Here is a 15,162-nt window from a genome sequence, read left to right as displayed (position 1 = left end):
TCTACACTTTTGGGGTACATGTAAAGCATGTTATGCTATGTATAAACACTGTACACTGTGGTTCCATGTCTCACCTTGTACCATCCCCCCCGCTGTATCCTCCCTCCCTTCTTCCCTGCCTTAGTGATTGGTGACTAGTGTATATTATTTTTCATATACATACCTCTTCATGTCATTGCTGGATTTGTTTGCTTAAAGTGTCACTGTTTCATTTTTTGGCAGAAATCAATAGTCCAGGCGACTTTAAGAAACTTTGTAATTGGCAAATATGCCATTATATGCATTCAAAAAGACTTTCCCAGGTCTCCCCCTCAGGAAATCTCTACTCTTTTACATCAGTCGGGCCCTGCCTGTTCTATGGAGAGGGGAGGGGGAGGAGAAGATTAGTCGGCAACAGAGAGCAGAGAACAAAGGATTACACAGCGAGACCTGTGTGAAAGCTGCTATTCAGAGGTCCGAGAGGTCAGTGCTGACCTCAGAGAAGAGAGCCTGGTGATGTAGCTATAAATTAACTCTTTGTTGTCCTGTTTTGGTGCCTCATCTCCCTCCCTCCTCCATAGACAAGGGAGAGAGCTTCAAACTGCTTTTTCATGATAAAAATGCATTTTTTTCAGCTAATAAACTCAATTACAATGTTTCTTAAAATTGCCTCTACTCTCGATTTCTGCAAAAAAACTTTAAACGACAGTGACACTTTAATAAAGACAGGTCAAAAGTTGCTTTCTGTAACTACACATGTTATAAATGTTTGGGGTTTTGCTGTACTTTGTATACTATTGAGCTGATTCGCTACTTCTGACAGCTGAGATTGTCAGCTGTTCCACGTGCATTCACCTTTCTACACTACTAGTGGATGGTTCCTCATGGTCCTATTGAACTTTGATTTTTGTGGTTATGTCATCAGTAGAGATGAGCGAACCTCAAGCATGCTCGAGTCCATCCGAACCCCAACTTTCGGCATTTGTTTAGCGGTGGCTGCTGAAGTTGGATAAAGGCTATGTGGAAAACATGGATATAGTCATTGGCTGTATCTATGTTTTCCAGACAACCTTAGAGCTTTATTCAAGTTCAGCAGCCCCAGCTAATTAAATGCAGATCGTTCGGGTTTGGATGGACTCGAACTCAAACCTGGTTTGCTCATCTCTAGTCATCAGGCATGGCAAAAATTATTGGTCGCAGTGAGATTCGCTGCTGAGACTTACTGTGATCAGGAGAAGTAGCCGAGGAGAGAATGCGCCAGCCGTGCAAACCACTCCCCGGCTGTATCCTTTTAATGGCTACTTTCAACAACATAATGCTATGAGGCCACACTCTATGGGTTAGTGGCAGCTGGGAAGTGGATCCCACTGCTGCTGAATTCTCTGATCACAGCGGAAAGGTAAGCGTGTCAAAATAATATATCTGTTTCACTTTACCGCTTCTTTTAACCATGCCCCCTTGTCTAGACACTGTTCAGTGGTCCCTAATAAGGTGTATATCCTTTGCATAGGGAACAACCAGCTATGATAGAAACAGTCCTTTAATATATGTTAATTGCCAAGTTATATAACTTTTTTTTTTTTTTTTTGGATTGAAATAATACTATTTTTTTTCCTTTGGAGTATTACTTTAGGCCGTTTACCTTTTCATATATTGTAGTTTAATTCTGTATATTGTAAAATCTAGGGAGATGGTCATGTGACATGTTATATAAGGTTCCATATTTATCTATGTAGATATTTGCATTCACACCTCGCACATGAGACACCCATCTATGAACTGTGGATGTGGAATGTGTCTCATGACTCAGTATATCCAGCCAGCTGCTAAATAGGGAACAGCTACAGCTCTGGTTGCTGATCAGGACATGCAGGTGAGCCACCACAAAGGAAAATCTGCAATGTATTTCTGGTCCCATCTAAGCGGTATCCCTAATATCCCATGTTATAGTGATGGGATAAAAAGCACTTTTAAGGGAATTATGAAACTGATAGCGCTCTTTCTATATTCAAGGTAATTTTATTAAAATCACCTAGGAATGCGATGGCTGCTCCTAATACATGTATGTGATGTTATTGGGTAGTGACAGGGGAGGAGGGTTCACACCATTTTGCATACAAAATTATATGACCATTGGTTAGAAATCCCTTCCAAATGGTATATTTTTTTCAGTCTGCTTCTGCTACATGAGACCCTACACAATGCAGCTTTTAAGAGGTCTGTTCTCAACCAGATGACCCCCTTTATGGCATCCATCTTTGCTAACAAGGCACACATGCAAATGCTGTCAGGATGAGATGGCCCCTTTTAATGGAAAGTGCTGTGTGATAGCACCTTCATCAGATGCTGTCAGAAAATAGCGTAATGATCAACCTCTGATCATACGTCACCCCCCCCCCCCCCATATCATCAACCTTACAAATATTTACCTATACATGTACAGACAGGCTCAGGCCCCATTGACTTCCATGGCCCAGTTGTAGTCAGTTAGTGACTATGTTCGGGTCATTTACGAAATGTATACATGTTTCACTCAAAAGTGAGGTGTGTTGCACTTTTGACCCGAAAAGACCCTAAGTAGTCACTAGCCAGCTATATTAGGGCCATTGAAGTCAAACGGGTCAGTTCCTGACTGTGCATGTGTATATTTGCGTCCTATTTTGACAGATTCCCTGATGCAGTTTAAGGTTTATTTTGTTTTCAATTTGATGCATTAAAGCGGCTATCCAGCACTACAAAAACATGGCCACTTTTCCCCCCTACTGTTGTCTTCAGCTCAGGTGCGGTTTGCAATTAAGCTCCATTTACTTCCTTGGAACTGAGTTTCAAAACTCCACCCAATCTGGAGACCACAGTAGGGGGAAAGTGGCCATGTTTTTGTAGCGCTGGATAACCCCTTTAAAATAAAATGATCTGTCTGGGATTTATCAGGGTGAGAAGAGTTTTTCTTCCTCACTGTATAGGTTGTGCACACACAGTGTAGGAAATGGTGTGTGCCCGCCAATATGCTGCTCAGTAAGGCACTAACTGATGTGTCGATGAAGGAGATAAAACACAGGACGGGGACAGGAACTCCTTTTTTTACAGCTGCGTCCTTGGTTGCAGCTGTATACATAGTCGTGTTTGGAGTCTGTGGGAGTGCCCGGGGCTGTTTCTCATGTGAATTGATGCAGCACGCTTGTATTAGAACAGTACTCAGCCACTCTGAGGATGTAGAGACCGAGCAAGAGGAAGGCAGGGGACTGGAACAGGATAGTGCCCACCTGTAGTAGAATATAGGAAGATGTGCCTCACCATGCTCTCCATCTTTATTTTAAGACCATAAGAGTCAGAGAATCATAAGTTCTAATCACATACTAACATCATGTCCTGCTATCTCGCCTCCTTCTGTCTGCTTCACGTCAGATAAATATGCTGATTGTTTCATCCATATCAGAGGGAAAGGGCAGATTACCTGGTGAGGTTCATGCAATTTTAAATTTTTTCTAGGGAAAAAGTTTAAGCCTTTTTTCGTCCATTCATGTATAGAATGACTGACTGAGTGATATTGTTGTCTTTCAGATGGACCTGGACAGGAGACATTAATGCACTTTGCTGCAAGGCTTGGCCTCTGTGCATTGTCAAAGTTTCTTCTGGAACAACCAGGAGGGAGAACATCACTGGCTATTGCCAATAGCGAAGGAGCTACACCTGTAACCCTGGCATTGGAGAGACGCTTCCTGGAGTTGCACCACCTGTTAACAGAGTAGGTCATACAATTTATATGTACATTTACAGAATTGCCATAGGTATGATTTAATGAGAGTAATATAACTATTTACTTAGTTTTTTTGCTTATGAATCCCCAGACTGCTATAGTTTTATTAAACCTCCATTATACATAAAAATCAAACCTTGGTGCTTGCTCTACACACAGCACTAGTGTACCACACATCCTACCACCTAGTGGCAAACCACATGTTTTGCGGTGGTTTGCATTTTTCATTCAAGGTAAGATATATCAAAAGAAAATTTCATATTTAAACATTTTGTAGCCAAAATACCCTGAGCAGAATTATGGTGATTTGCACTCTAGCAATGTGTGAAGTTGGCTTTACAGGAAATCATAAAGCTTTGTCTGGGAGAACTGGCAGACCATGGTCCTTATTTTCTGGATAGAATATAAGGCTACATTCACACATCCGTAGTGCAGCCTGTGACTGCGGACCCGGCCTGCACTATGAATGTGCATCTATAGTGCTCCGTGCTTTACGGAGCACTACATTGCGCCTCATTACAGTAGTGATCCGTGCTGCAAAATGCGGTCCACATTTAAACATGCCCTTTTTTTTTTTTTTTTTTTTTTGGCGGCCTAAGGCTACATTCACACATCTGTTCTGTCCGCAATTGCGGACAGAACATAGAGCTTATGGTATTCAATGGCCCTGTTCACACGTCCGTGTGTGTACGGATTGCTACGCTTATGAAGTTGCAATGTAGTCCTCTGTGAAGCACAAAGCACTACAGATGCACATTCGTAATACGGGCCGCTGCCGCGGGCTGCACTACAGGTGTGTAAATGTAGCCTAAAGGCCCTATTCCACGTAACAATTTTAGGCCGTATTCCGTAACAGCAGATAATTGTCCCCATCGCCCCCAACCCCCCCCCCCCCCGCTGCGGCCCCTCCCCCCCGCTGCGGCCCCTCCCACACTCACTCGCTCGATGCCGCCCCGTGTGATAGCTGGACAGCTGACAGCTGGAGTGGGTGAGTGTGGAAGGGGCCATGGGGATCTGCTGGGGGCTGCCCGGGTGATCACTAGGATGTCTGGGCAACCAATTGAGGATAGTGGCGGTCTGCTGCCGCCCATCCTATTCCACGGAGCAAGGGCAGTAGATTGCTGCCCGACTGCAACGATCAGCCGTCATAACCGATGTCGGCTGATTGTTGCCTTCTATTCCACGGGACGATTATCGGCTGAATAGGGTCGATAATTGTTCCTTGGAATAGGGCCTTAAGATTTGTCTAGGTCACTTATCTTTTTTCACTAATTTAGATTACACACAGTTGACCAAGCCAAAATATGGTTGGGACTCTCTTCTCCAATGAGGACCGACCTAGTCATTGGCCACCTTTTATAATGGTTAGGATGAGCCTTATTTCACTGATCTCTATTGCATTTCTTACAATGCCTCCATAAGAATACAGATTTAAAAATGGTGTTCTAGATTATGCATACAAAGTAAAAATTGTGCGTAACTAGAAATGGCTGGGCCCCATAGCAAACTTTTGATTACCCCCCCCCCCCCCCCCCCCCCCCCCGACTGACCACTAAACGGTCAAGTGAAGTCATAACTACATAACTGCTAGCTCTGGTCAGGAGTGCTTGCAGTTAAAGCCGCTATGGCTGCTATAGTGGTAGTTACGCCCCTGTCTATATTCTCTTATTGATTCAGCCTATATACTCTTTGTAGAGAAAGGAAATCTGTTGCACTGTGAATAAAGAAAAAAAGCTGTACATGTAACTCCCCCTGTCTGTGGGCAGAGCTGGGCTGGCATATTGTGCTTTTATTTCCTGAGCTGTGGTATATCTTAAATGTCCCATAGATTCCTAGTATTTTATGAAATAGCAGTGGAGTCTTGTTTGCCTTGCCAATGGTGATCTCATGTGAGTTTAGTGTTTTAGTTTACTAAAGTTTCTGATAGAGCGTTCTGCAGATCAGTTATTAGTCCTGCTCCCTCCCTTGTGGGTGAAGCAGGAAATCTACATTTTTCGTGACTGCTCAAAGTTCACCTTCAGGCGTTATCATAACATCATCTTGTCGAGAGGAGAGCTTTGTGGTATCTAAAAAGGAGATAAATGGAAGGTACATCTTGGGTGGTAACGTAATCATAACGGCTTCTATTCCCCCGTAGTGCATGGATATCTTATTTCTTTGTGTATTTTATCAGTATTTGTTGCTTTCTGTGAGCTGCTGCTGATGATGATGATGATGTATAGCACACTTATTACAGACAAACTGCCACACTACTTTAACTGTTACAGAGAATGAATGTTGGAAGAATTGATGAAATGCAAACTCTTTTACTGTACTCTTTGCTGATTGTGACTAGTCACAGCACAGCTCCCACAATAGCAAATGATGCTATGTACTCATAGGGGCGACAAAGGCAGGTTTTTCTTTTTGATAATTTATTATGCATTACATTAGAAGAGATAAAACTACAGTGTCCGGGCATAAAGCTGTCCATACACTGTCCTGCCATTTAATGTTGTGTTTGGGGTCTCCTGAACGTTTCCCAATGGCAGATGTTGGCGAAACAAGGATCTGGCATGTTAGATGTCAGATGCATGGCCAGATGTATGGGAAGACCATCAAAAGAAAGCTCTTCACAGGTCACAGAGCATGCCTAGAACACTCTAGTAGTCAGTGGGTCAGCCCCAGGTTCTCTTAAAGGGAATGTACCATCAGGCCCAGGCTGAAGCACTGGAGGCGGGCCAACTCACCCCCGTTGGAGGACACCCCCCCCCCCCCCCCCCGCCCCTCTATGACGCGGCTCTATTAGAATCAATGGAGCCGTCTCATAGAAGTGCGGGGATTTCCTCCCACTGCGGGTGGGTTGGCCCGCCTCCAGTGCTTCAGCCCAGGCCTGATGGTACATTCCCTTTAACTGCTTTTAAAATCTGCACAGACAAGATGGCTGTTCCCGTCATGTATATAAAATTCTGTGCATCACCTATTGTTATGATTCTGTTTCATCTATATACTAGTGTCACATTTCACTGTAATCCTGCTTGTGATGGAAGTAATCTGCACTGAACAGGAAGTGTTAGCCTATAACTGAACCTAGTGGTTAGAATAAAAAGTGCTAAATTTAAAAAAAAAAAAGTTGGATGAAGAAGTTGCATGCAGGCCTAGGGAGTCCTGGAAAACATAAATACAGCCTATGTTTTCCAGGCTGCCTTAGGCAAAAAAAAACACGGATGCATGTGTGTGCATCTGTTTTGATCCGTTTTTCCATTAAATTCTATTTAAAAAAAAACGGATGTTATTTTAACGTACAAAAAAACGTAGTAGACCTTATTTTTGTGTTTTTGTTTTTTTTCTAATAATGAAATTCAATGGAAAACAGATCACACTCATGAATCTGTTTTATCCATCAGTATTTCATCCGTTTTGCAAAAAACGGATTAAAAAAAAATGGATTGCATAAATGTAGTGTAAACCCAGCCTTAGGGCTGCGTCAAACTTCTTCAGCCACCGGTAATCAAATGCTCGGTTTGGATAGTTCCAAGTGTGCTTGAGGTTCTCTCATCTCTACTGAACAGAATTTTTTTTTCCTCTGTATTTTGTGATCTGCATAATAAATGCAGATAGTAATAATATATGTTCCTTTTGGTAGCACTTGGTATATCTGTCGCTTAGGCATGATGATTACCTTGGCTTTGGGGATGAAATTAGTTCACCTCATCTGTACTCAGTCAAACTTTACTGAAAGTAGGAAAAATGCTTAGAGGGCCTAATGTATTCCAGGCCTTTGTTTTCTTACCTGTTTCCATAGCTGCTTAGCATGACTGAGCTTCTGGGAGGGGACCAGAAGAGTTACCATGGGAGCGACCTGTGTTGCCTTTTCCAAATACTGATTAAGTGTATTGGGTTGTGGCTGGCGGGATGCGATTGCCTTCTGCACGGGCACAGCTTAGCTCTTCCATCAGTGACACACCAGGAAATGACATTCTAATGAAGAGAAGTTTCTTTAATATGGAATATCTATTATACACACGTGATATGTCAGCTCAATCATATTACGGAGATTATAAGACTGTATCTGACTGCTGCCAAGGGCAGAGATGCTTCCTGACCACTCTGTGCCAGAGTCAGTACATGTCTGTAACTGTATTGCTTTCAAAGTAAGAAATATAGAAATCTCTGTCCCAGAAGGTTAGCTGCTTTATCCTTCCTGCATATCACTTATTTCAAGGGGTCATCCCAGGACTGCAAGAGTTTAATTGCAATACTACAAACAACCTGAGGACAGACGTGGTGCTGTTTTTGCAAGAAAGTAGCTGTGCTTGTTTCAGGAATTTGTAAACTTAGGGTGCCTTTACACAGAGACCTGATCTCTGTTTATAGTCTGTTCCTTGCTTTGGCTTCAATGATCTGTCAGATAAATCTCTGTGTAAAGAATATAGTTCTTGACACTTTAAAGCGACTCTGTACCCACAATCTGACCCCCCCCCCAAAACCACTTGTACCTTCGGATAGCTGCTTTTAATCCAAGACCTGTCCTGGGTCTGTTCGGCAGGGGATGCAGTTATCGTCATAAAAACAACTTTTAATCCGGCAGCGCTGTGCCAAACGTCCGGGACTTACATTTGTATATGCATTAGACTGGCACACCCTCTCTGTCCTTCCTCCCCACCACCCTCCTCATTAGGAATGCTCTAGGCAGATTGCTTCCTATTCCCCACCTGTGTGTATAATGAACATGGGCTGAATCGTTAATACACCTATGCAAAGCTCAAACAGCAGTAAATGTTCCTGGAGCATTCCTGATAATGAGGAGGGTGGGGAGGAAGGACGGAGAGGTGGTGCCAGCCTAATGCATATACAAATGTAAGCCCCGGCCGTTAGACACAGCGCTGCAGGATTAAAAGTTGTTTTTAGGACGATAACTGCATCCCCTGCCGAACGGACCCCAGGACAGATCTTGGATTAAAAGCAGCTATCCGAAGGTACAAGTGTTTTGGGGGGGACAGATTGTGGGTACAGAGTCGCTTTAAGCATTATATATAGCACCTGGGTATCAATCATTCTTTAGGGTACAAACCCACTTGCCAGATCCGCAGCGGATCCCGGCCCTATACTTTCAATGCCAGACAAACGAGTTTGTCTGCGAGTTTGTCCGCAGCCCGCCCCGTTAACCCCACCGCCGGCTGGACACTATACATTACCGGGTCCCTGCTCCTGCTTGCTTCGGGGCTCCCGGTGTCTGCACGTCCTGCTCGGCCAATCAGTGTGCTGCCCCTACTGACTTGAGGAACATAACATGTCAGTTTTACTATAGAATGAAGTCGTTCAAACGTATTTCCTGTTGATCGGAAGTACGGTACTTTAATGCATTCAATACTAAGATGATTTTGTATTTGTTGCATTGTAATGTATATTTGTATTCTATTTCAGTAGCCTATTAATTTATGATTTTGTTTGTTTTTTTTCCTTCTTTCTTTAGCGTGGATCCCCAAAATATAGTTCTTGATACTGATGATTCTCATGTGGAACATTCTGGTGACTTTTGGGTACAACACCATTATGGACTAAATGTTTATACCTTGACTAAGAAGTCCCTAGTGGAGTCCCATGAAACAATGGAGAACTGCATTGAAGAGCTAAGAGGCTACATTGAGAGTCATACTCAGTGTCCGGTAAGTCATTGTGAAGGGTGAAATGATACTGTTAATATTCCCATATACAGTACCATTAGGCATTGCTATAACCTACGGTAGGCAGGGATCGACAGTTCATATATGATATATATCCCCTATTACTAGTGAGTCACTGTGTACCCTAATATGTGTGTATATTAATTGCTAGTGGTTTATTTGTTGAAGACTGGGGATATGTGCTGCTGATGTATGGTGTGAATTCTGTACTGCAGATTATGGTACTGCTGCAGATGTATGGTGTGAATTCTGTACTGCAGATTATGGTACTGCTGCAGATGTGTGGTGTGAATTCTGTACTGCAGATTATGGTACACTACGTGTGGATAGGGTCTAGACTACAGGTGTCGAATTATGGCACCTTCAGTTGTTGGAAAACTACAATTCTTATCAAGCCTGGACAGCTAAAGCTTTGGCTGTCCATGAATAATGGAAATTGTAGTTTCGCAACAGCTGGAGGGCCATGAGTTTGATGCCTCTGGTGTAGACTTCCACTGCTGTGGAATTTTCAGGGATTTCCTGCTAAGAAAGACTAGCCCTTAAAGCATACCTGTCATTAGAACAAACTTCTGACATGTTATAGCCACATTGTGCCAATTGATGGAATTATAAAGGAGCACCTTCATGTCAGCGATATATGGGGGCCTTAGCAGCATTGATATAAATGGAAAAGCTTCAGCCAAAAAAATTGACCCAGAGATTGCACTCCCAAAATAAGACTTTCAGTAATCCAGAAGATCAATGCAAATACAATTTATTATGTACAAAAAATAATGCGTTTAAGTGTGATTCACACACTTGATACATGCAATTGTGGGTGTTGTGGCTCTGGGTTCCTCAACCCCAGGAGATGAGCGATTTTCTTGACCCACTATCACGTTATTGTGTTACTAGGAAAAACTACTTTGAGGTGCTCTGCCTTTTTTCTTTCTTTTTATTTCCACCATTGATATAAACCTCTGACATGTGTATAACATATCAGAAGTTTGTTCTAATGACAGGTAATCTTTAAGGCCCATTCACGCAGGCTGATTATTATTATTTTTATAATATTTATTATTATTGTAGATTTAAATGGCTGCATGATCAAAATTGTTTGTGGCCTGGCTGCTTGATTAGTTGTGTTACCTAAACTGCAAACAAGCACGGATCTTGCTGATTTCACGCACTCTTGCGAACACAGATGGGTGAAGATTAGAGATGAGCGAACTGGGTTCAGGTTCGAGTCCATCTGAACCCGAACGTTCGGTATTTGATTAGCGGTGGCTGCTGAACTTGGATAAAGCTCTAAGGTTTTCTGGAAAACATGGATATAGTCATTGGCTGTATCCATGTTTTCCACATAGCCTTAGGGCTTTATTCAAGTTCAGCAGCCCCAGCTAATCAAATGCCGAAAGTTCGGGTTCGGATGGACTCGAGCATGCTCCAGGTTCGCTCATCTCTAGTGAAGATTGATTTATGTAAAAGGACCCCTATCCTTATATTCACACTCAGATAAGTCTGATTCGCACCCCAAAAGTTCACTTTTCTGTGCCCAGCATTAGTACCCATTTTTGAAGCACCTCCCCCTCCATGGATAGTGTAGGGAAAATTGTAGATATTTATAACATTTATATATGTGTGTGTGTGTGTGTGTGTGTGTATATATATATATATATATATATATATATATATATATATATATATATATATATATATATATATATATATATATATATATTACACTCACCGGCCACTTTATTAGGTACACCATGCTAGTAACGGGTTGGACCCCCTTTTGCCTTCAGAACTGCCTCAATTCTTCGTGGCATAGATACAACAAGGTGCTGGAAGCATTCCTCAGATGACATGATGGCATCACACAGTTGCCGCAGATTTGTCGGCTGCACATCCATGATGCGAATCTCCCGTTCCACCACATCCCAAAGATGCTCTATTGGATTGAGATCTGGTGACTGTGGAGGCCATTTGAGTACAGTGAACTCATTGTCATGTTCAAGAAACCAGTCTGAGATGATTCTAGCTTTATGACATGGCTCATTATTCTGCTGAAAGTAGCCATCAGATGTTGGTACATTGTGGTCATAAAGGGATGGACATGGTCAGCAACAATACTCAGGTAGGCTGTGGCGTTGCAACGATGCTCAATTGGTACCAAGGGGCCCAAAGAGTGCCAAGAAAATATTCCCCACACCATGACACCACCACCACCAGCCTGAACTGTTGATACAAGGCAGGATGGATCCATGCTTTCATGTTGTTGACGCCAAATTCTGACCCTACCATCCAAATGTCGCAGCAGAAATCGAGACTCGTCAGACCAGGAAACGTTTTTCCAATCTTCTACTGTCCAATTTCGATGAGCTTGTGCAAATTGTAGCCTCAGTTTCCTGTTCTTAGCTGAAAGGAGTGGCACCCGGTGTGGTCTTCTGCTGCTGTAGCCCATCTGACTCAAAGTTGGACGTACTGTGCGTTCAGAGATGCTCTTCTGTCTACCTTGGTTGTAACGGTTGGCTATTTGAGTCACTGTTGCCTTTCTATCAGCTCGAACCAGTCTGCCCATTCTCCTCTGACCTCTGGCATCAGCAAGGCATTTTCGCCCACAGAACTGCCACTCACTGGATATTTTTTCTTTTTCGGACCATTCTCTGTAAACCCTAGAGACGGTTGTGCGTGAAAATCCCAGTAGATCAGCAGTTTCTGAAATACTCAGACCAGCCCTTCTGGCACCAACAACCATGCCACGTTCAAAGGCACTCAAATCACCTTTCTTCCCCATACTGATGCTCGGTTTGAACTGCAGGAGATTTTCTTGACCATGTCTCCATGCCTAAATGCACTGAGTTGCCGCCATGTGATTGGCTGATTAGAAATTAAGTGGTAACGTGCAGTTGGACAGGTGTACCTAATAAAGTGGCCGGTGAGTGTATGTATATATGTGTGTATGTGTAATATATGAATATATATATATATATATATAATAATGTGTTTTGTCAGTAGTCATGTATATGTCTGTATGATGTTAGGATGATGTCATGTAGCTGCAGCTTAACTTCACTGAAAGCCCTGAAGAGCAAACAGTGGGAGGAAGTGGTTTATTATACCACAGATATAGGTATAGGTATGGTGTACGCCTGCTCACCATGATGCTTAGAGGCTTGATAGTGTAATGCATTTTCCTTTCTGTTTCTATGTACAGTGAACATAAGCAGTGAATAGAAGGGCTAATGATATTTCCTTGTTTTTATCAGGTCACAAATATGAAAACCCAGCCGGACGCATCTGCAGAAGCATCTGATGTATGTCACCAGGATGTCTTGCTGTCAGCTGGTAACACTGAGGACTCACTAGCAAGTACTGGAGTGTTGCAAGGAGAGAAAGAAGGTGCCAAGCCCTGTGGTGAATCTGACAATGAGGTGGAAACAGTGGGTGGAGGCAATGCAAGTTCTACTCAAGATGTTGACCCCAAAGAGGAAGAGGAGGAGACCGAGTGTATTGTAAAGGCAGAGAATAGTTCAGTTACAAAGCCACACGTACCAAGCTATTCCGCTGAGGAACAGCCTGCTGAAAATCTTCTCTCCGGTGAAAACACAAATGAGGAAACTGGAATGACTACAACTGGAACTGTCCTGGACCTCAGAGCCCTGTGCAAAAGTGGTAACGTAGGTGAGGAAATGAAAGCTGAACCAGGGAGAGACACGCCACAGATTGTTTCTGATGTGAACATGGGGCAGTCAGTGTCTGGCTATTGTACTGGTACATCAGGCACCACCGACACAGTCTGTCAGTCTGGGAGTAGTGAACAGGAAGCAGTCTCTATAGAAGCACTTCCAGGGCCCGTATGGACAGACAACCAGTCTAGTAATGTTTCTGGGGATTCCTTGGACCAGGCAGAGCCAAGTATGTGCTTAGCATCTGAAGTGTTAAATGCTTCAGATTGCAGCAAGACTAGTGACTCTGAAAATGAAAGGAGAGCTTCACAAAACAGAACTTTGGACCAGTTTGCTCATAGTCTAGTCCTGTCTGTTGTCGATGGAGTCCTAGCCATGGGGTCTGACCCTCCTAAAGATGGCACAATAGGACTTACAAATGGGAAAGATGTAGAAACCATAGCCGAGAAGCTGACAGCTTCAATAATAAGTGCAAGCTTGGAAGAGCTGGAAGTTACAGCTAGTGAGAAATCGATGGTTACTAATACAGACAATACGGATAATACACTTACAGAGGAAGTGTTGTCAGGAACTATGGTGAAAGACTTCATGTCACGTGACTGCGCCCAAACACACAGTGATACAGAGGTTCCTGTTGCTAAACTGCACAGCATGATTGCAGAAGGTGCAAGTCCAGAAATAGGGAATTCCTGTCCCGAAACTTTACGGCCCGAGGAATCCCTTGCTTTGTCTAATAAAAATGCAATGAAGATTGCTGAAAATAAATCTGATTCTGTTACTTTTGTGGAACAAACAGCCCCCTCTATAGAGTCCATTTCGGGTCTACATGACAATTTAGAACTGATGGATGCAGCAATCACTGTCCCAAAAGAGAATGAGGAGCAGCAAAAGGTTAGGACTGAAAAGCAAGAAACACTGCCACCTGCTGCACCAATCACATCACTGCAGGCAGATGAAACACTGCCATGTGCTGAAAGTGAGCTCAACAAAGACTCTGACACTCCCTTTAATAATTATGAATGCCTGCAAAACCAGGAAGTGTTAACAGTAGATTCAGTTCTCATTGATGTGAGCATTGAAATGCAGGAGGCTGCCGTGACGGCCGCCAGTGAGCCCAGCACTGATCACGGACAGCTCACCTGTGAACATAAGGGAGATGGTGACGCTCAATGTATAGAGGAAGACGCTGTCATTTTATCATTTTTAGATCAGAGTGAAAATTCAGCTGATCTTAAGGATTACAGGCTACCTTCAGAGGATGGAAATGCAGGTGAAAAGGAAAAGGCCGAGAAAGTTTTGAAGGAGTCAGGAGCAGAGGAGGAAGGAGGTGAGGATGAGCCTGAGCTGGTAAAATCTCCACGAGCATCACTTCATCCTATAGCTGAGGAGACTTTACTCAATGGTGAGTCCACTTCAGACACGGCATCTACAGACAGTGAAGATACCGCCTCCTCCGACGTCAGCGATTCCGAAAAGTCTGTCAGTGAGGAGGAAGAGCCAACCGTAGATGTGTTCTCCCAGGCAGTTGATTGCTTATCCGATCATGAAGACGCTGTGGCCGAGGACACTTCATTGATATGTTCTAATGGAGATCTATGCATGGCGACGGTTAAACCAGTGCAAGAAATCCTGGTGAAAGAAGTCACCCAGTCCTCCAACGTACAGTCATTCCAGGATAAAGAGAATTATGTGAAGGGACTGTGTGCAAGTCCTCACATCCTAAAAGACGACGACTCTGGCTTGGATTTATCTGTGAACTTAGAGGATACTCTGTGCCCCAGCATATCGGACACTGAATTAGTCTCTGGTAATTTGCCTTTTTTTCTTTATTATATTACTGCTATGTAAAATGGAATATAGGCTTAAAGGATTCAGCTTTAACATTGACTGAAGCTGGCAAATAAGTTATCCGATGATTTGCTGCAGACAACAACTCTTCTATCTCACTCACTCGCATGGGCACTGTACATGACTGCTGGCAGACAATCCATGTGATGGACTGTCAGCTTGGCTTTATGAAGGGAGGAGGGTGAGTGGGTGCCAGAAGAGACAAAGGCTCTCAGTCATTTTCTGACCCACAGAAGGGTGG

General features: G+C 43.3%; 1 protein-coding gene across 1 annotated transcript in view; it reads left to right on the top strand.

Moving 5' to 3' along the window:
- Positions 1-15,162, top strand: part of AKAP13 (A-kinase anchoring protein 13) — a 150,338-nt gene that overhangs the window by 59,312 nt on the left and 75,864 nt on the right. Inside the window, exons 5-7 of the mRNA XM_069984889.1 lie at positions 3,541-3,724; positions 9,192-9,384; positions 12,654-14,880. Coding sequence (XP_069840990.1) covers positions 3,541-3,724; positions 9,192-9,384; positions 12,654-14,880 — 2,604 coding nt within the window. The remainder of the gene's footprint in view (positions 1-3,540; positions 3,725-9,191; positions 9,385-12,653; positions 14,881-15,162) is intronic.

This window comes from Dendropsophus ebraccatus, chromosome 1, assembly GCF_027789765.1.
Source record: "Dendropsophus ebraccatus isolate aDenEbr1 chromosome 1, aDenEbr1.pat, whole genome shotgun sequence".
NCBI lineage: Eukaryota > Metazoa > Chordata > Amphibia > Anura > Hylidae > Dendropsophus > Dendropsophus ebraccatus.
The sequence above is the reverse complement of the archived record's forward strand: the minus strand, read 5'-3'. Positions and strand labels throughout refer to the sequence as shown.